Raw genomic sequence first — 21,864 nt, 5'->3', positions numbered from 1 at the left:
GTGAGCCACCATGCCCCTATATTTAATAACCTGAAATCTAACAGTTAATTATGACTGCAAAAGTATGGAACAAAGCCAACTGTAGCATAGCTCAGATTAGATTCCAGCTAAAGGAACAGGAGTTTAGAGCTGTGTGAGTAACTAATTTTTCAATTCACTAGCTGAGCTGAAAAATTGGGAGAGGGAAAAAATCCTTTTGAGTTGACCCAAAATGGCACATTTCAGATTTTTTTTTTCCAGAAGACCAAAGGAATGGGGGGAAGCAGGTAAGATTAAGAGTTTTGTTTCATTTTCAGGGTTTATTTAAATGTTTTGATTTTTTAAAAATAAAAATGAGTGCAATTCCAAAATGTCTTTCCAAAATGAAAAGTCAAAATGTTTTGTTTCTGATAATGCCAAAATGGACCATATCGATAGTTCTGATTTTTTTTTTTTGCTGAAACAGCTCAACAGTATCTACCAGAATTTGCTAATTGTTTTGATTGACCAAAATCTGCATTTTTTTTGGTGAAAAAAGTATTTGTGTGAAAAGTTTTACCCAGCTCTACAGGGACTTCTTCAACATACACCTGTACAGGTCATTTTCTATCTTTGTCCTTGAAAAGGAAAGCTTTAAGATACAATTGACTTGAGGTATTAGTGGCTCAGAGATAGTAATTCTGGGTATATTTTGCAGGACAAATAAACTCAGCAGAATCTAGAGAGAGAGCAGAAAGAAGCTCCAGGAGAAGAACAGAAGAGTGAGTACTGTGAGACTAGAAGAAGATGAGGATAGAGTTGTAGCAGAATAGCATCAGTCCATGGAAAGTTTTGAAAACTATGCTCTTGGGCCTTTTGTAATCTGGTGAGGGGTGCCATCAATATAAATACTAATTAAAATATAAATGAACAGAAATTTGAATAAGTTAAAAATAATGTAATTTGGACCTGTAAACCAGAGCTAAAAACACAAGCTGCTACCACATGAGTTAAAGAGACAAGACTCCCTAGCTGGAGCTGTAACAGATTTTTGTCATCTTTGGATCCAGCACAGAAAGGGGCCTGTGAGACACACAGATCACTTTGATAAATTGTCAGGGAAATTCCATTAGTGTTGCCTCCCTCTGGCCTCAGTTCTGAAGTTAAATTAATGCTGCTTTTTTGGGTTACTTTTTTGTTTGTGCAGCCCTTGCATAAATGAAGCCACTTAGCTGTGGAAAATGGTGGTGTGTCTGAAAAGATGGCAACCATCAGAAAAACAATTCCACTGATAGCAGTGATGCAGATCATCCCTCCTGTGAGAGGAAATCTCTGTTAGGACTGTCCCCTGCCATGGCTGGCCCAAACCTCAAGTAGAGTTATGAAGAATAGATAATATCACCACAGACTGTATTTTCTTTCTCAAGTAATGTCCACAGGAACAGAAAAGTGATTATGTGCACCCATCCCTGCCTTTGTCCTGTCCCCAGTCTGCTCAGTCTCAGCCCCCTCCTATAGCACCAAATCTGGACCATGTGAGTGTACTTCAGATGTTGTAACAGCTTAAAGGAAAGAGGAGGGAGGAGGAAGTATCAGTGACCTTCATTATGTTGGTTCTTGTCACAGCTGAAAATACGGCAGGGAGGTGGTCCCTTCTCAAGGGGATAATTTGTTAATTAAGGTTCAGCTTGCACTCATTGGACAGCCACCATCTGGCTTTAATAATTCAGAATCAAGTACTGAAGTTTGGGCTAATTTTATTCAGCACTTATTGAAGTCAATATTCCATTGATGTCAATGAGGGGTTTGCCTGAGTCAGGATTTGTTCCTCCTTTTGAAGTCAGTATTGCTTCATTAAGGCTTCTCGGGTGAGTAAGGGATGTGGGAAAGGGCCTTTACAGATTTATACTGCAGCAAGATTGATAATTTAATTTACATCTTGTAAAATCTGAATGTTGTGGTTGAAGACATTTTTGTTTTCAATGATGTAGTGCAGAGATAAGACTTTAATGTAAAAGGTTTTATGTTAGTACACAGGAAAGTAGTGTATTTGTATGTTGTTTCCATCTAATCGCTACTGGGCAGGTACATTAATTTTTTAAAAACACAGGCTCTTGCTGCTACAATACACTTCATAGTTCATGTAAAAAAAATCTATAGACTGCTCACCTTCTGTCAAGATATAAAGGGTGCAGTGGCTACATTACTTTCACAAGAGACAGAGCTACAAATGAGCTGTGCATGTCATCCAAATAAGTGCTGATATACCCCACTCTGCAACATCATGGATTTCACATATGCCACATGTATTATATTAATTGTTTGAAAAATATTTTAGAGACTAAGAAAAAAACAACCTAGAATAATAATAATAATAATTTTTCACTCTTCCACCTACACAGCAAATTCCCTCAGTCCTATAAGTCAAACTGTACAGGTCTCGGAGGGAGAGAATAAAAATACATAGATACTTTCAAAATATCTCTGTGAATTATGTAAAATGTTTTTAAAAAATACATAACAATGTCATGGTTTTAAATTCTGATATCTCAAACCTTCCATGAGTATGTTTAATTGTAATGCTGGATATAAAGTTTATATTCTTAGTCCTGATTCACTATTAGATATTGGATTTTTAAGGCGAGGTTTTGCTTAGAAAAGTGCACGTTAAAAAATGATGCCATCTCATTCAACCATTTCTCAAAGGGGCAGATCCTCAGCTGATATACATTTTCATAGTTTCATTGAATGGAGCTATGACCATTTTTATCAGCTGAGGATCTCTCCCCATCCCCAGGTGTAGTCAGAATAATGCCTTTCCTATTTTACAGATTCAAATACATATTTACTGTTTTTTTTTCTGCTAGTGCAAGCTCTATGCAATTCTGAGATCATGAGCTACATTCCCCTTTTGATCATTCCTCATTCACAGCATTAAATAAGCCTCAGCTGCAGATTTTTTTTATCATTGGTGATGAGTGAGTCAGAAAGAACGCTATTGACTTTTTGATCCCAGGTTTAGTTTATAATACTGTGAGTTAAAAGAACCATCTTTTTACTTACAAACTGAACATGCTTGAACAGGAAATGAACGAGAAACAATAAAGAGGCAGCCATACAAATCACAGAGTCACGCTTCTAAAGAGAAATTGTTTCTTGATCGAGGACTGAATATTTAACTGTCCAGGTACTCCAGGCCAGTATAATTATTCAGGAGAAATGCCACATTAGAAAGATAGGGAGATGGGTGGGGAAGACGGGTGCGGTGGATTTCTCTGGCAGGTTGTTTTCTTAAAAAGGTGGTTTGAAGCTGCTCAGATTTTTAGAATGTCAGAAGCAGTCCCAGCAGAGGAAATTAATAGCCAGAGTGTAGTGAGGCAGCAAAATTCATTGTGTGTTATATCTGTATCTAATATATGAGCACGCACATTCATTCTGCCTTCACATGTGCATATATAGCTTCTATGAAATACAAAGCCATTGTTTTCAGTTACATGCTATTGATGACAACATTATGGAATTTGGCTATTAGTCTGTTTTTGTTGTTTATTCAAAGTAAAAGTTATATCAGTTAGTAATGTATTAGAATAACAATTGCCCAGTTATTTTTAACTTTTATTGAGCTTTATGATTGTACAGATCTGGAAACAATAGAGTATAGAAACATCAAGTGCAGAAGATACAATATTCAGATGTAGGAGCAATCTGTGTTAAACAGCTGAGGAAGAACCAGTGCTCTCACAGGACAATTCCTGTAATGGTTTCATGCAGTTACCAACCAAGGTTTTCCTCACATCACAGGAGGAGCTTTAGAAAATGTAAGCAAACACACAGGGTGAATTTGGTCCAATATGTCTAATGGGGAATTGTCAAGTAATAGCAATAATAGAGAATAACCTCTATAGTGAGCACCAGTTATCAGCCTTCGGAAACTGTGATTCAGGGTGAAGTTATCTACTGAAGATCTATCCCCCCTCCCCATGTGTAGTCAGAATAATACCCTCTCTACTTTACTGATTACAATTTGTTTACTTTTTTTCCTACTTACGCTCCACATAGGTGGGCAAGGGGAGATGGTGCGCAAGGAGTCTGAGCAGCCACACCAGGGTGCCTGCAAATTGTAGCCAACCACATTGCAACGAGCATGGGATCACTACAGCCATGTTAGGTGATGGCTTTTTGTTTGAAAAAAAAATGCCTGTATTAAGAAAAGAATATGAAAACAAAGTGCAGCTTTTAAAGCCTCAAACAAAGCAGCAGGGACTCGTTCCAAAATGGGTTGAGAGTGAATTCCAGAGCTGCTTTGAAAGCCTTAAAACATTAGGAAACCAAATAGCTGAACCAAACAAAATGTGTATGCACCTGAAAATCCCACATTTCTGTATGGAAACCATTGCTCACACACACTAAATGTACTTGTTACTGAACTGCTTCTGTGAACACCTGCAGTTATGAGAAGGCATATTTAAACTTCAAAACTAGATGCAGTTCTTGCCTGTGGTCATGAGTTTGGACTATGCGGAATCCCTGCGGTCATGACTGAAGCTTGAAGTTAAAATGCCTCTGAGCATAGACAGCACCCTCAGAAGTCTTTTAACATGGTTTCTAAGCTTTTTATGCTTTCTATCCAGCTACAAGTGACATGCTACTCAGCAGGGTGATTACAAACTGGTGGCTAATAACAAATGTTTGTGGGGCTTTTTTGCATTCCTGTGGGATGAAATCTAATGGCCCCTAAAAATTATGTACAATCATAAAACATGATGGGATTATATGAAGTGGGGAGTGGTTATTTATGTCATATAATTAATCAGGAAATTAATAACTTCCGGAGTGACTCATTTTATATTTAAATATTTATATTCTTTTTGTAGAGTGCACAGCTATCAGGGCTAGAGAAAAGAGCTCCCTCTTTATTTAGCCTGATCTTCCATTATAAGTGGTTTTCTAACTCCTTCCTTAACAGTTAGGACACTACCCTGGTGTGCTAGCCATGTATGCAACAATATAAAATGGTGTTAGATTATGTATATAGATAATTTTAGGGGTTATAGATGGAGAGGAACCTTTCTCCAACTTGCCCTTGCTTTTGTGGCATTCAGTCATTCAATATTGCTTTAATTAAGTATGCTTATTATTATAGTAATATTGCTCTTGCTGTGTCAGGGTCATTTGAAAATTCAGAAGAGATCCACAAACTCCATGATCTTGTTTACCCTGCCCCATCTGAGATCCCCATTCACTGATCATAATATTCTACTGTGCAATTTCCATAGTCATTTCATTCTTGGAGGCATTTTCCGTAATATTCATTATTTATGGTTTTTAGTGGTTGCAACTGTGTTATCCCAGATCAAATGTCACGTCTACATTTAAAGCACATAGATTTTTTTAAACTGAATAATTCTTACAACTTTTCAATGAAAGTCAATCTATAAAGTTGCTTACAAAATGGCAGTTTACAAGATGGGTGTCCCAGTGTGAAAAAGAAAGGTGCGCTTTGGATGTTGAAGTGTTGAATGACAACAGTGAAGACTTTTATTAGGGGATGCTAGTGAATCATTTAGTGAAAGTAAGGGTGATAACACTGACCTTCCCACAGATCCAACCAAGCCTCACTTACTGCTTTGGTACCTACAATCAAATAGAGGAAGTGACTTGATTAAAATTATTTTAATCACAGATCTGGTCTGCACCTTTCACCAGTGGGCTGGTTATGTTTATTGTAAACCCAGTTTAGATTAATATTCTTTCTTACAACAGTAATCCAAATGACATGAAGGTCTATTTGCCTGAGTACAGGATTGAGACCCAAATCTATCCCATTATGTATGAGCTTTAAAACATCCAACCAAAACGCATGTATTGACTGTGCCTATTTATGACAGCCTGGTTCATTATATTTGCTTTAGCATTAAATAATGCTAAAAGTGTCCTAATGTAATGGTACTATATTTTGAGATTTGTATATACTTTGCTTGCCACTTTTCTTGCTTGTTATAACTTTCAATGAATTTTAACATTGGTCCAGCCAGTCTCTCTCTCTTTCTCTCTCTCTCTCTGTCTCTCTCTCTCCTTTCTCTCTCTGAGGTTCATATGTTGACTGATTTAAATATTCCATAATGACTGTTTGGCATATTCTACAGGCAAAGGTCCAGAAACCCTTTTTGCTGGCTATAACCTCAATGATAATGAGTGGCACACGGTACGTGTGGTTCGTCGAGGAAAAAGTTTAAAGTTAATGGTGGATGACCAACAAGCTATGACAGGTAGTGTGCAGTTATACTTCATCTTACTGGGGGAAATATGACAAAACATAAAAATTTTAGAAAAAAAGGCCCTTATTCAAAGCCCATTAAAGTTAATGGGAGTGTTTCCACTGATTTTAATAGACATTGGCTAGGATCCAAAATGCATGCTGTGCAACAATTAATGACCATCACAAGATACAACCAGAAAATCATCACATTTCACACTATCTTTACTTTCTTAGAGCTAGATCAACTCACACTGAAGTCAATGGGAATTTTTCTGTTGAGCTCAGTGGATGTTTGATAGGGCCCTGAGGGGAGTTTGGAGGAATTTATCCAATGATAGAAGACAATCAAAATGCCCTCTGCACCACTCATATCCAATTTAAACTGCAGTTACATGCCAGGCCCTGTGCACGGAATGAATTTCACAGATGTTTCCAATTGTAGGGGAAAAAATTGTGCCCAAACTTTTAATAAGTCTTACATTACCCAGCTTAAATAAATACATATTAGGCCATAATATTGTCTTTTATGTCAAAATGGTAATATATAGTCATCGAGAAATGTGAAAGTTAGAAGGTGCTGCAAACACTTTAGCACAAACAATAACAGGTACATTAGGTGATATTAGAGAGGACTTCTATTTGACCTTTCATCCTAAAAATACTGGTAAAGAACATTGATATAAAAGTACATTCTCTAGAATTAAACAATACCAGAGGTGGTCTACTGAAGGTGGGGCAGAATTTTACGCAGTATATGTGATTCACTTTGTGATGATCTCCTACGAAAGGGAGTTGCCTAAAAAAGAGTGAATTAATTGGTTTGAAATGAATAAAAATGGCACTGGAGTTTTATTATGATTGTGCATTTGTTTAATCTGGCAGCTAAGACCATAGAGTTAATTATGTGACCTCTTTTTTTTTTTTTTTGGTAGAAGAAACTGTTCTGAACTGAATAAAAAGTGACATCTAAAAACTTCCATATTTTTTTCTATTCTCCTTATTGCCAAGTTTTCATTTCATCTAGATTACAAAAATACCAGGAAGGTCTGTTTTTCTCTGAAATTTCTTTCCACTTGTTCAGAATGGCTTCAGCAAAAGGTCAGCATTTAATTGAAGGCAACGGGAAAGATTTTTGGGATACTAGAATCTATAGTGTTTCTTAAATTCTATTAAAGTGATTACAATTAAATGGAAAAAAAAAAGATTAAATAAACCTATGTTCATGTGCCATTAAGGCTGTGAAGTTCTGGTCTTGAAATTTCCGTGACACTGATTTAATATGGATAAATCCAATTATGATTAGATATCAGGGTTATGGTCAAAGATCCATGAAAGTCAATAAGCATCTTTTCATTGACTTTAGTGGGCTTGGGCTCCAGCCCTACGGTTGCTTGACAGATTAGATTTCCAGGGCTATCACTTCTCCAAAATGCCTCACATTCTGGTGTATTAAAAAGAAAGCTATTTATTTAAATCTGTGCTGGTAATATAACATTTTATTTTAAAATTTAAGGCAGACCCTAATTTCTGTTACATTGAGCTACATCAGCTATTGCCCTGAAGGGAAATTAGGCTCAATCCTGCCAATCAAAAGTTAACTGACAGTTGGAAAATCTGAAAACATTTAATTTTCTCTTTCAAAATAATGGGACAAGTGTGTCTCCCTTTGTGAAGGGAAGAAATCCTCCTAAAATTGTTTCCTTGTGCAGTTGGTGGGAAGGCATTGAAGAACACTTGAAAGACATTGGGGCTACCATTTACACTGAGTCTGATAATCAGTGGGATATCTGTCCCCACTTCAGTGAGCATTAGGCTTTCTGCATGTGGAACCTGCACTGCCATGTTGTGGCATGGCCTCTTCTCTTTCTTACAGCACAACTCACTCCTGCTGCCAAAGGGTCCCCTACTCCAATGGCATACTGTCACCTTTTTCCAATAGGGAGTCAAAGGTGCAGAATACAAATTAGCACTGCTCTCAGCATCCCTAAACTCAAGTATTTTGCCATGCATAGTTGCTGCTGTTCCTGAGCTCTAAAATCTTTGGGACATGTCTTCAGATTTCCCAGTGGGCAGGGGTTTTTCATGTGAAAGCATTCTAAAAATTCATGAGACGCTTAAGCCTACGTGTGGCCCTGGCTTTCCTCTTCAAAAAAGTTCAACTCTCTCCCAATAGTGTCTCCATTGTTTTCATCCTATTCCTATGCCACATAGAAAAAAGGATTCATAGAGTTTAAGGCCAGAAGGGACCATTAGGTCATCTAGTCTGACCTTCTGTATATCACAGGCCACTAACTTCCATCCAGCTACTCCAGGATTGAGCCCAGTAACTTGTGGTTGGCTAAAGCATAACTTCTAGAAAGGCTTTATTTTAAGCACCTGGTCCAATGATTTTTGAAAACCGCTTTTATGATACATAAGACCATACACTGAGGAAAAACATTGTAGGAATTGGCTAATGTGCTACATTTCATCTACTGGATTGAATTAGGACTGCTGAACTGCTGTCATAGCTCCTAAATTGCTTCTACTTAAGCTCAAGCATTTGGGGCCAGGGCTTTCAGAGCATGAGAATGAGAGCTCTATCCCTGCAATTACAATTCTGATTGACTAGCTATGCAGCATAGTGGCAGCCCTAAACAGCAAAATTTTCAAACACAACTAAGTGACTGATCGGTAGGTTCCTAAGGCCTGGTCTACACTACGCTGTTAAACCGATTTTAACAGTGTTAAATTGATTTAACGCTGCACCCGTCCACACTACACTGCTCTTTATATCGATTTAAAGGGCTCTTTAAATCGATTTCTGTACTCCTACAAAACGAGAGGAGTAATGCTAAAATCGATATTACTATATCGGATTAGGGTTAGTGTGGACGCAAATCGAAGTTATTAGCCTCATTATTTTACAGTAGCTACCCACAGTGCACTGCTCCAGAAATCGATGCTAGCCTTGGACCATGGACGCACACCACCGAATTAATGTGCCTAGTGTGGACGCGCACAATCGACTTTATAATATCTGTTTTATAAAATCGGTTTAAGCTAATTAGAATTTATCCTGTAGTGTAGACGTAGCCTAAGTCAGTTAGGTGCTTTAAAAAAATACTTAGTTTCTAGATAGCCACAGTTACAGTATTTTGTCTATAAATATATAAAGTAAAAGTTCAATGAGTAGGGAAGGATACATATTTTAGCATATGAATAAACGTATGCTGAGACTTATTGATAATGCTGAAAGATATGTGGCCTTTACGGGCCAGAAAAGACAATGCATGCTGCTTGCCAAATCTTTTCATTGACAAGTTCACAAAATGACTAGCTCACCAGGCAGGAGCTACAGGGTTGTTCCCTGTTGGAGGCCACTGTAGGAGTTACAAAAGATGTGGAGACTTATTTTAGATCTATAGTTGTATTAGCCTCTCTTGTACAATTAACACATTCAGGGAGAGGAGTGAGTGATGAGCCCAGATTGTGGGATGTATTTTATTCTTATGCTAAAGAAAAAAGACAGACCCTTGATTAATTGAGAATGAGCAGAAGGGTTTGTCACTGCAGGGCAAAGCAGAGTGGAATTATGAATGGTGGGAAGGCCACAACCTAATGTAACTATCTCATCTGATTGGTGGATATAGATACAGTCATAACTGACATACAGTGTAATTGACAGCAGAACTGAAGCCTAAGACTCTGGGTGAGGAATGGAGGTGATAGAAAAATTTTCAATGGAACACCTTTCTATTGGAAAATGTCAACTTGAAATCTAAGCATTCTGTGGGAACGTGTCAATTTTGACAGCATTTTGTTTTAGAAAAAACTCAATACTAAGTTTTGATTTTTCATTTAATAACTATTTTTTCTTTAGATACTGTATTTTTATTTTTGAATTATATAATTTACAATACCAATAACCAATTCCAACCCAGCTACCATCTGACAATTACCAATTAGAATGCCAATTCCAAATAGCCATTTGGAATACCAGTCACCATTTTTTATATTATATTAATTATATTCTACCTCTAATCTTAACATATTATAATATAAAACATAAAAGTGAAACAAAATATTTTAAAATTTTGAATTAAATATTTTTATTAACCCAAAATAATTTTTTGTGTAAATTTCATTTCATGGGAAATTGTGATATGAGGCGGCTTTTTTCCTCACAAAGAAATTCCAAGTTAGGAATAGCACAAGTGAAAAATAAGCAGCAGCAGTTTAGTAAAAGGAACTTTTAGGGGGAAAATGTAGTTGTCAACTATGAATACAACTTGTGTTATTTGCAGTGAGAACTGATACACACTCTTCCAAAAGCTGAATTTGACCCTAAATAAACAATTTTTCAGTTTCCTACCAAATTTATTTGAATAGAAATAAATAATGAACCTCACTGCCAGCAGCAGGACAGAATGTTTTTCATAGTTTTCATAAGGCACCAGAACACCTTTATTTGTAGTTGTTGAGCCAGTAGTAGCTCTGTAGTTGGTTAATATGGGTTTTCATTTGTTTGTGTACCTCAAGAGGAGTGTCTGGACTAGCATACAGAGTGATGAGGAAGGTGAGCCAAGGCAAATCAAGAGATCTTGAAGAATTCACTTTTATACGTATTGACCCCAACACATTGACGGATTTCACCCTATGTCTTTGACTGTGTAAATTTCACATGTGTAGCATCCTTTGACTGTTGGCTCCTGTACCCATTGAAGTCAAGGCAAAACATCCACTTAAGTAGTGTGGGGTCAGAGCTGAGCCTAGTTATTTTGCAAGTGAAGTAAATTTCATCCTGTGTGCTTGAGTGCAGCAAAGGCAAGCTGGAAAACTTTGAAAGGCCTTACAAGTCTGTGTAAGGGTCAGGTAATATATATTGCAGGCCTGTGGTGCAGCATGTACATGTGCATTTTGTGACATAGGCACTAAAACTAGAAGGGAAAGTGTCAAATAACATCAGCCCAGAATAAAGGTTTTGTAAGAAAAGATTTATACAAATTGAAATAAGGATTGAAATGTTTTTTATGAATTGTGTTTAAATTATCTACAAAGAGGTTTTTAGTTGTTTTGTTTAAATGTAAACCAACTCCTGTAATACTAGGAACCCAAACACTGCACCACTGTGCTAAGTACATGAGCCAGAGGGCGAAACTGACTATATGCACAAAAGTGTATCTGAACAATTCAATTTCCCTGTCCAGCCTGAGTGAAGTGGAGGAAGTAAGTAATGCACACAGGGAAATGGATTTTGTCTTGTTTTAACAATTTCTTTTGAGAGCTCTCTGGTATATATTTTGATTAAATATAGATTTTAAATTAATCACCCAAGCTGCATCATAAAGCTGACATATGTAAAAATGTGTAGGCTGTAAATGTGGCTTGGGCCATGCATATGTGTACAACTGAAAGGATGCAGATAAGAGGCTAACTGCAAGACGTTACCTGCCCTAATTGTCTAAACCCACTGAAACCCTGCTTTTCAGGCTCTTTGACAAAACATGAGGAATACATTCAAGGGAGGTATGCTGTTAGAGCCTGACTTCTGGCTTTGCACAATTGGTGCATGTTCTCCCCTGCTACCACCGATCTGGAGAACAACTGCAAATGTACAGAAGATTCTGAACCTTTATTAAACCAAAAAAATTATTGTCTACCCATTTCCTTGTGAAAATAGCCTACCAATAAACTGATATAAACCAATGTAACACAGTGACTAGATTGGAAAGAACAAGTAAGCTGGACTATGCTTCCTCAGCAGGATTCTGAGAGTACTAAGAATACTTCACCTCCTCCCACCCAAACCCTCCTATTCTCCAGTACACCTTTTTATGGCACATGAATTGGTTCATTTTGTGATATGATCCAAACAATCATTAGGGATTATTAGTGAGACCATTACTAGAATACTGCATTCATTTCTGCTGTCCAAATCTAGAAAGATATGTTGGAAAAATTGCAAAGGGTTCAAAAAAACCACAAGAAGGCTGGAAAACATGCCCTACAGTGTAAGATGTAAGGAGCCTGGTCAACTTAGCTTACTGAAATAAAGTTTAATAGATTATTTGTTTAGGGTCTGTAAGTATCTACACAAGGAGAAGGTTTCCAGTGGAAGAGGGCTCTTTAATCCAGCAGGCAAAGGCATAAGAAGATACAGTGGCTGGAAGTTGAAATGATACAAATTCAAAGTGGATAATTAACCATTGGAACAACTCATGGGGATATAGTAGATTCTCCATCACTTGAAATCTTTAAATCAGGACTGGATATATTTCCTAAATGATAGGGTCTAGTTCAACAACAGGTTATTGAGTTTGATGCAGGAATTACTGGGTGAGGGTCTGTATAGACTCTATTATTCAAGAGGTCAGACTAGATCATAAGAACAGCCATATTGGCACAGACCAAAGGTCCATCTAGCTCAGTATCCTGTCTTCCAACAATGGCCAATGCCAGGTGCCCCAGAAGGAATGAACAGAACAGGTAATCATCAAGTGATCCATTCTCTGTTGTTCATTCTCAGCTTCTGGCAAACAGAAGCTAGGGACACCATCTCTACCCATCCTAGCAGATCATCATCATAATCTCTTGTGACTTTTTAAAATCTTTGGGTGAAATCCTTGACCCACTGTAGACAATGGCAAAACTTCTGTTCACTTCAGTGGGGGCAGGATGTCACCATATAAATCTGTGAATGTTGCTAACGTGCTCCAAAATACCTTTGGATAGTTGTGTGAAAATAATGAGTTATTTTTGAGGGAGGAGGGGAAAGGAGTCTTGCCCACATGCTCAGGGTTTAGCTGATCGCCATATTTGGGGTCGGGAAGGAATTTTCCTCCAGGGCAGATTGGCAGGGGCCCTGGAGGTTTTTCGCCTTCCCCTGCAGCGTGGGGCATGAGTCGCTTGCTGGTGGATTCTCTGCAGCTTGAGGTCTTCAAACCAATTTTGAGGATTTCAATAACTCAGTCCTGGGTTAGGGGTTGTTATAAAAGTGGATGGGTAGGGTTCTGTGGCCTGCCTTGTGCAGGAGGTCAGACTAGATGATCATATTGGTCCCTTCTGACCTATGAGTCTATGAATCTATGAGTCTTTGCATATGCACAATATGCCTCAGGTGGCATGTGACCCAGATTCATCACTGAAATTTGGTCCGCAGTTTGGATCATTAGCTTCCCTGGCTCAGGCGGGTACTGACAGGGAGTGTGATGCTATTGTTGACCCAGGCCTCCTGGGAAAAGGGTGACAAAAACTATTTTTCAGATGTGACCCAAAATTTTTAGACTGGTTGTAGCGCTTATCTCATTTTAGCCTCAGCTGCAGTCCCATACACTATATGCCACATAGATTAAACTTGCTCCTGATAAAAGAAATCTGCACAGGTGGCTGAAGGCAACCAGAATCTATGATCTCAGTAACAAACAATATTAAGGCAGATCTACACTTAAAAGGGTGCTGTTTTTCCCGTTGACATAGTTAATCCACCTCTGCTAGAGGTGATAGCTATGTTGAGAGGAGAAGCCCTCCTGTTGGCATAGTGCTGTCTACACTGGAGTTTAGATCAGTATAACTGTGTCCTCAGAGGTGTGGGTTTTTTACACCCCTCAGCAGCGTTCTTATACCAAGGTACATTTGTAGTGTAGAGCTAGGCTTATTGTGCACATGTTTGTGGTGCACATTGAGGCCTGATCCAGTACCTATTGAAGGCAACAGAAAATCTTCCAGTGACTTTAATAGGCTTTGGATCAGTTTAGATAATTTTATGTTTATCTGTGCCTGTATGTTTTTAAAATGTAACAGTCCTGCAGGTTTTAAAATTATTATGGATTTGCAGTCACTTCATCTGCATCCATTTCAGACACTAACATTGTTTATTATTGTTGTTTTAAGGTCAAATGGCTGGTGATCACACGAGACTGGAATTCCATAACATAGAGACAGGAATAATAACAGAACGCCGCTACCTGTCCTCTGTTCCCTCTAATTTCATTGGACATCTGCAGAGTCTCACGTTTAACGGCATGGCATACATTGACCTATGTAAAAATGGAGACATTGATTATTGTGAGCTAAATGCCAGATTTGGGTTCAGGAATATCATAGCAGATCCTGTCACCTTCAAAACAAAAGCAAGCTATGTTGCACTGGCCACACTACAAGCCTACACATCTATGCACCTTTTTTTCCAGTTCAAAACAACATCACTGGATGGACTGATACTTTATAACAGTGGAGATGGAAATGATTTCATTGTAGTTGAATTAGTTAAAGGGTATGTACACAGCTAACCGTGCCATAAGCAAAATAGTTTGGGTTCTTTTACAGTCTTTAAACATGTTGAAATCATGAGGTTTAGGTTGAAAATCTTGACTTCCCGAACTTTTTAGAATCTGGTTGGTAAACATTCTCTGAATCTTTTTTTCTTTTCAGGCTGAAACTTAGTAAAATGTGAAAAGCAAGTAATAATATAGTTTGTATAGGACATAGACAAAAAATAATGCTAATGCAACCTGCTGCTTCAGCAATAGTTAGAAACCTGGGGCTAGATCTTCAGCTAGAACAGGGGTAGGCAACCTATGGCACGGGTGCCGAAGGCGGCACGTGAGCTGATTTTCAGCAGCATTCTCACTTCCCGGGTCCTGGCCACTGGTCTAGGGGGCTCTGCATTTTAATTTAATTTTAAATGAAGCTTTTTAAACATTTTAAAAACCTTATTTACTTTACATATAACAATAGTTTAGTTATATATTATAGACTTATAGAACGAGACCCTCTAAAAACATTAAAATGTGTGACTGGCACGCAAAACCTTAAATTAGAGTGAATAAATGAAGACTCAGCACACCACTTCTGAAAGGTTGCCGACCCCTGATCTAGAATAAGTCAGTGTTGATTTCACTGGAGCTAGGTTCATTTACCCACTTGAGCATCCAGACTCTCATACTCAAGGTTATTCTCCTCCCTTTCCAGTGAAACTGGGGGGGAAAAAAAAGGAAACAAAATATAGGGTGCCTTAATTTGTACCTTCTCAGGTATGCAAGAAAAACTAACTTTTTTTTAAAAAAATGTTCTTTATCCAGGTATTTACACTATGTGTTTGATTTGGGAAATGGTGCGAATCTCATCAAAGGAAGTTCTAATAAACCTCTGAATGACAATCAGTGGCACAATGTGATGATATCGAGGGATACCAATAATCTTCATACTGTGAAGATTGACACTAAAATCACAACACAAAGCACAGCAGGAGCCAGAAACTTAGACCTCAAAAGTAAGTACAATAATTCTTGTGTAATGTATGGTGGGATACTTTGCATATGGATAGTTATATTTGTCAAGAGTAATTTAAGTTTATGGTGCTATATAAAGATTACTATAACTGATAATAATGAATATGTCCACGTGAAATCAGTTTCTTCTCATTATTCTTACACTCTCAATTCAGTAATTCTGCATGGTTATGTAAGACCAAAAATGTAGAGAAAAAAATTCAACTTTACACTAGACAGGAAGACATGAGAGTGGAAAGAACACAAGGCTTTCAGACCCTGTGAAAAAAAATCCAATAGCTGAAATTAATAAGGATGAAAGCAGTAAAGATCTATAGGAATTAAATAAATCTATAGAAATTACTCTAAAATTCTACAGAATTAAATTGAGAATCACATCTTCACTGTAGAATTCTAAAAATTCTTTTCACAGTCCTAGATGCCACAAACACTCACAGAGAGCACAGTCCAAGAGTTGGAGTAGAACTGTAACGACATTATAAAACTGCCCTGTCCTTACTTGTGGTTTGGGAGAAATTCTGACCTGAAGCCCGTTATTTAGTATTTCCCATACAGCCCATTTGCTAGAGCTTGTAAATGAGGGAAGTAAATACTTTATTACCCTGAGTGCTCTGTTCAGTCACATGCTAATTCTTATAATTTGAGATAATATCGTGCGTAAAAAGCACAGTTTTTTGCTAGTTCTCAAATAAGAGTTACATTTTGAAATATCAGATGCCTGGCACATTAAATATATGTGTACGTTTGTGTAGGTACAGATCTTATTTAAATATATAACTGCTTTAAAGATAATCTTGTCAACCAAATTTTGTGTGAGTGAGTGAACTAAATAGTAATTTGATTGGCAAGAATGGCTCTTAAGGAATCAATTAGTATCAGATGACTACAATGCATATTTGAAATAATGTGTAAATATGTATTTTTAAAAAATTTTCTACACATTATATATAACCAGGAAAATTCATTCTTATTTTATGGTAGAATATTCTGTATTTTATAACTTCTTTTATTTTAAAAATATATTTCTTAGAAGATACAAAACTAATAAATTAAGATGAAGAAATCTACATTTCATAACATTCAGGTTATGATACTAATTGGCAAAATTCAGGAAATTCAAAGCTGATATTAATATTCCATCTTGAGCTCACTGCATTTTCTTTTAACCACCTTCTGAGTTAAAGATAATGAGCTGGCATTGGTAATTACTGTGGATTTTATGGTATTTCACGTTTGATATTTCACTTTTCCATCAGTGTCTTCCTTATCAAAAATGCTTTGTTTACAAGTCTAATCAAGATTTTCTAATTGCTCGTGCTGCAGCTTCATTGGGGCATTTGAAAATCAAACACTGTTCTTTCTGCTTTCTATATCTTTGCTCTAATTACGGACAATTACAATTCAGGAATCAGAATCAGATTTTCAAAGTTATTGTTGAAGAATGAGACAGAAAAAAATCCAGCTTGTTTTTCTATAGCTATTCTGGCTCTGCAAGTGTGTGTGTGTGTGAGAGAGAAAGAGAGAGAGAGAGAGAATATATATGTGACTATAAAACCAGATTTTGACAGTACACCTCTACCTCGTTATAACGCTGTCCTCGGGAGCCAAAAAATCTTACTGTCTTATAGGTGAAACCAGATTATATTGAACTTGCTCTGAGCCGCTGGAGCATGCAGCCTTGCCCCCCTGGAGCACTGCTTTACCGCGTTATATCCGAATTCGTGTTATATTGGGTCGTGGTATATCAGGGTAGAGGTGTATATTAAACAGATAGATACAACTTGGAATATGCATATTGTCATGAGCTGATAAGAGAAGTTAAACATTTTTTACTTATTTTATTGTGTCACAGCTACATCTTAATATTGTTCAGATATAATGTTGTTGGGTTTTTTGATTGTTACTTTATAAAAATTAGTTGAGTTAAAGATATTATATTAATAAGACACTAGAGGGCACTATTATGTCACAAAATATGCTGCTTGCTGTATTCATGGAAAGATAAATGCTCCTGACAGGATAGACTATGAAATCCAACATTCCTTTGTTTTCTTCACATTTGAAATTCCACAATATTCTCTCTGCATGCAAACACATCCATTGCTCATGGATATGCTAACTTTGAGGCTGCAGCATTTCAGTGCACAAAGGAGTATAAAAGTGTATCAACATTTTAAACTAGGGAGGTGAATTATATTAGACATTGACTTTTTGGTGGAATTTTTATGTAGTTTGCCACACAGCAAAAAATCTTTGGGTAAAATAATAACAATCTTCATGATACAGTAAGTGACCTTGATCAAACAGACTTTCTATCATAATGCAGGTTCTCAGTCTTTCTCTCGCCAGCAGTACTATGTGTTTGAGGGTTTTTATTTTTAATGAATTAGTATGTCTTGTTTCGTCAACATAATTAAATCATGATATAGGACATATAAAGTGAGTGGGGGTTTTGTTTCATAAAGCTGAACAAGTCAAATGGGAGACTGGGCATTCTATATTGGGAAAGCCCCATTACGTTTCACTGGTATTTCCTCTTCCTTTTTTTATTCCCTTTTGAATTATTCTTTCATACTATTCTTTATTTCTTTTAAATGACAGTAGCACTCCTCTATTGTATTACATGCTGATCCTGCAAACACTTATGCATCTATTTAACATGACTCAGATGAGTAGTCCTGCTAACTTGATTGTACATGTTAAGCACAGCCAAACTTCCACAGGTTCTACCTCCAGTTCAACATAATTGGAGTTAGCGCTAGCAGGAACACTAATGTGTACAAAAGTGCTTGCCTATGGGAAGCTTGTTTACCTTGGCCCCCACCACTTCTGACACCAGTTCAGCTGAATGGGAGCTAAGCACTGGTTGAAATCATTTTGTTAAATTCCCTAGTGTAGACATAGTCATAATATCCATCAACTGCTGGATATTCAAGTAAACAACAAAACAGGAAATGGAGAAGTATTAGTGTGCTTAGAATGGAAAAAATGGGTTATTTCTTTTAGAAGAGAAAATGAGCAGACTGGGTTAATGCTTCATTATTCTGATTTGTTCCTGTATTTGTATGTGCAATTATAACAGTCTATGAAGAGAAATGAGTCTTAACAACAAAAGCAGCATAATTCAGGCATGCATGCCTGCAGAATTACAGCAAAGTTTTCTTCGGTGTGAGTTTTTTAGTTATACTCCCTGTCCTGTTTTCAGTATATCTCATATGGTTCACACACTCGTAAAGTCCAGCCCACAATTTAAAGGTTCCAGCATTCTTCTCTAAATGTACTTTTGTTCCTCTTTGTTTCCTGTACTTGACATTGTGCTCTCAGAAACCATGCAAGTTTGGGTGACCTGCGTGCTGTGTTTAAAATAATTCAACAATCTTAGTGAAGCTGAGGGGTTGCCTGGGTATAACTGAGGGCTCATCATTTGCAGGGTCCCTTACTACTGCCAAAGGAAAATGTTGTCCTCATTCAACTATAAATTTTTCAACATCTTGAGTCATAGGTGCTGGAACTCAGAGTGCTGCTGCACCCGCTACCTTGAAGTGGTTTTCATCATATACAGAGCTTAGTTTGATTCAATGGCTCTCAGCACCACCGCTATACAAATTGTTCGAGCACCACTGCCTTTTGTAACTGCTTTGTCTTCAGCCTTTGCCTGTGTTTATAAACCCATCTCATGGTTTTGTCTCCTCTTCTTTCTATTAAATGCTTCAAAAGCAGATGTACATCTTTGGAAGAGAAACATCCTCAAACATAACTCTGTCTCCTCTTTCTCTCCTAAACTTTAACCAGCCATTTGTCTCTACAGTGCATAATCTCAGCATTATGCTTGACCCTGACTTTAACTTTTTAGGCCAAAAATTAGAATTACTTTACCATAGGAAATTCCAATACTTCAACATTTGCTTTCATCCAAAATCAGAACAAAAAGTTGAAATGTCTTTTTTTTCCCCACAGAATGAAAAGTTGAAATAAATTTTGATTCAGAAACGTTGAAACATTTTGTTCCAGCTCAGATCAGTTTGACATTGACCTGCATCTGCCTGAACTACTTGTGCAGCCTCAAGGATATCTCATTGATAGCTTGGGTGCTCCATGCCTCCATTCTTGCTTCAGCTCAGGCCCTCTGTCGTCTGTCCCTTCATTCGATTTTGCAATGTTTCTGCTTTCATTTTCCTTCTCTTCTGCCTCTTTAACAGTCTGGAACAGCCTACAATCTGAAACGTCTGAAAGGAAACTGGTCAAATTCACTGCTGGTGTAACTCCAATGATTTCAGAGATGTATATATTTGGCCCAATGCCCCTACTTAGGAATTAAAACATCCTTTCAAACTTGCTATGAAGATTTAGTAGCCCATGTGTGCACAAATCTGCATCTTTTACCATGATGCCTGGTGATAATGAAATAACCTAATAATATTTTACTTGGCTGTCAAAATATGTTACTCATGCTGGGTGAGTGGATAGAGCGGATAAAATTTTGCAAGGCTGAACTAAACCATCTTGTTAATGGAAAAGTGAATTGTTCTAGCAGTGGAAATTGAACCTGAAGTGATTTCAATTTTCTACAACATTTGTTCCTATTGTTTTATAATCAGCCCTGTATTAATTTTACCACATTATGTATTTCTCCTTCTCATAAGGTCTCTGGTCTTTCCCTTTTATGAAGGCTACATCTACACTTGGAGCTAGTTTGCGTAGATTTACTTGTGTATCTCACATCAAGTTAGCAGGCCAAAAATAGTAGTGAAACTGTGGTAGCACAGGAGAGTGGCAGCACAGACTGGTGGCCCACATACCCACAAGGTTCAGATCGGTTTGTATGTACTCAGAGCAGTTAGCCCATGCCACCACTCACCACTGCCCATACTATTGCAATTACAGTACTATTTTTAGAATTCTGCCTCGATGAGAGCGAGCATGAGTGGGTCTGAGACCTAGGAATCACACCCTAGGTAGTGTAGAAGTAGCCCAAGACCCAATGCTTTACTGAAAAGCAAAGAACAACATTTTATTTAAAAATGCAGACTTGTACAAATGAACAAGCATTAGCCATGAACTTTTCCCAAATCAACATGCATAAGTTAATTCCAGTGACCTTGCAGAGGGATGTGAACTCTACATGCAGAAATAGCTTTTTTTTTCTAGAGGCAGAATTCCAGATACTGTTACCTGTAAACATGATGGGTGAGATGTCATCCGCCATATTTCTTCATAACCTGACTCACATCCTGTCCCCTAAAATCTAAGGTCCCCACATACAGTGGCAAACCCTGCCAGTACTTTCCTAGTTACAGAATGTACCATGACAGTGGTACTAGTGTGACTGAAATGTGTAGAGGAAGTGGGGTAGGAGTTAAGAGATACATAGTTCCTTTGCAGCATAGAATCCTACTTTGTGGTATTCTCCATGAGTAGGCAAGTAAGTCAAGAGTGTGTCCTGAGGATTTGCTATAATGTAGGCTTCCATTTCTGCTTTCCATAGAGAGTCTGTGTCCCTAATTGACCTGTGTTACTTCAGGTCAGTTAGGAACATCTGAGTGCAATTAAGAGCTGCCTGAAACCTGTTAAAATCTCTCTTCTGCTGTGGGGAGAGAGGGGAGACAAACTGCTGCAAGGCTGGGGGCAGCAGGGAGATAAGCTTCTCCAGTGTGAGAGACTGCACTCCTCCCCATAGGGGAGACACCCAAAATCCAGTGCCTGTTCAGGGGAAGGACTAACACCCTGGGGCTAGTGACAGGACAACACCTGTCCCAGTGAGGGGCTCAGGGAAAAGTATTCCCCTTTTGTTTCGGTGCGTTATAGCCCAAAGATTAGGAGGATATTTCACGCAGGATATAGGTGTTATGCTTGCAGAGAACTTGGGCATATCGTGGCCCAACGTCCTAACACTGAGGAGTCCATGCAATGCAACCTGGGTGGTCATGCAGTCCCACGTGGCTTAATCAACCTTTTGTTGGTTGTGATGACCCTGTATAGGTACACGCGACCAATTAAGATGAATGGCATAAATACCATTGCATTAGTGGACTCTGGGAGTGCTGTCATGCTGGTCTCAGGGAAACTAGTAGGACAGGACCAGCTATCTTGGGCCAAACACACAGGGATAACCTGTGTACATGGCACTGTCAAATACTATCCACCCATCCCTGTACAAATTGCAGTTCAGGGGAGTACTGCGGCAGGGGTGGTCCCTCAACTCCCATATCCAATCCTCATTGGACGAGACTTTGGGAATCTACTTCCAGTGGATGAGTCTGAGGAGGGTAGTGACCCCAGGAGTGATACTGTGGCCCCAGTAGGTAGCCCTCTCCTGTTTTTCTCTGAATTTGCCCAGGACTTGTTCTCTGCAACTGGGAAGCCCCAGAATACTAG

The 21,864-nt window shown here is 38.0% G+C and overlaps 1 protein-coding gene across 15 annotated transcripts in view; it reads left to right on the top strand.

Moving 5' to 3' along the window:
- The window catches only part of NRXN1 (neurexin 1), a 1,267,446-nt gene that overhangs the window by 630,105 nt on the left and 615,477 nt on the right, over positions 1 to 21,864 (top strand). For all 15 annotated transcript variants that reach the window (XM_050951741.1, XM_050951740.1, XM_050951749.1 and 12 more), the window contains 3 exons: positions 6,105 to 6,227; positions 14,090 to 14,471; positions 15,280 to 15,470. In XM_050951741.1, coding sequence (XP_050807698.1) covers positions 6,105 to 6,227; positions 14,090 to 14,471; positions 15,280 to 15,470 — 696 coding nt within the window. The remainder of the gene's footprint in view (positions 1 to 6,104; positions 6,228 to 14,089; positions 14,472 to 15,279; positions 15,471 to 21,864) is intronic.

Source organism: Gopherus flavomarginatus, chromosome 4 (assembly GCF_025201925.1).
Source record: "Gopherus flavomarginatus isolate rGopFla2 chromosome 4, rGopFla2.mat.asm, whole genome shotgun sequence".
Classification (NCBI taxonomy): domain Eukaryota; kingdom Metazoa; phylum Chordata; order Testudines; family Testudinidae; genus Gopherus; species Gopherus flavomarginatus.
This window is presented reverse-complemented; position numbering and strand designations above follow the sequence as displayed.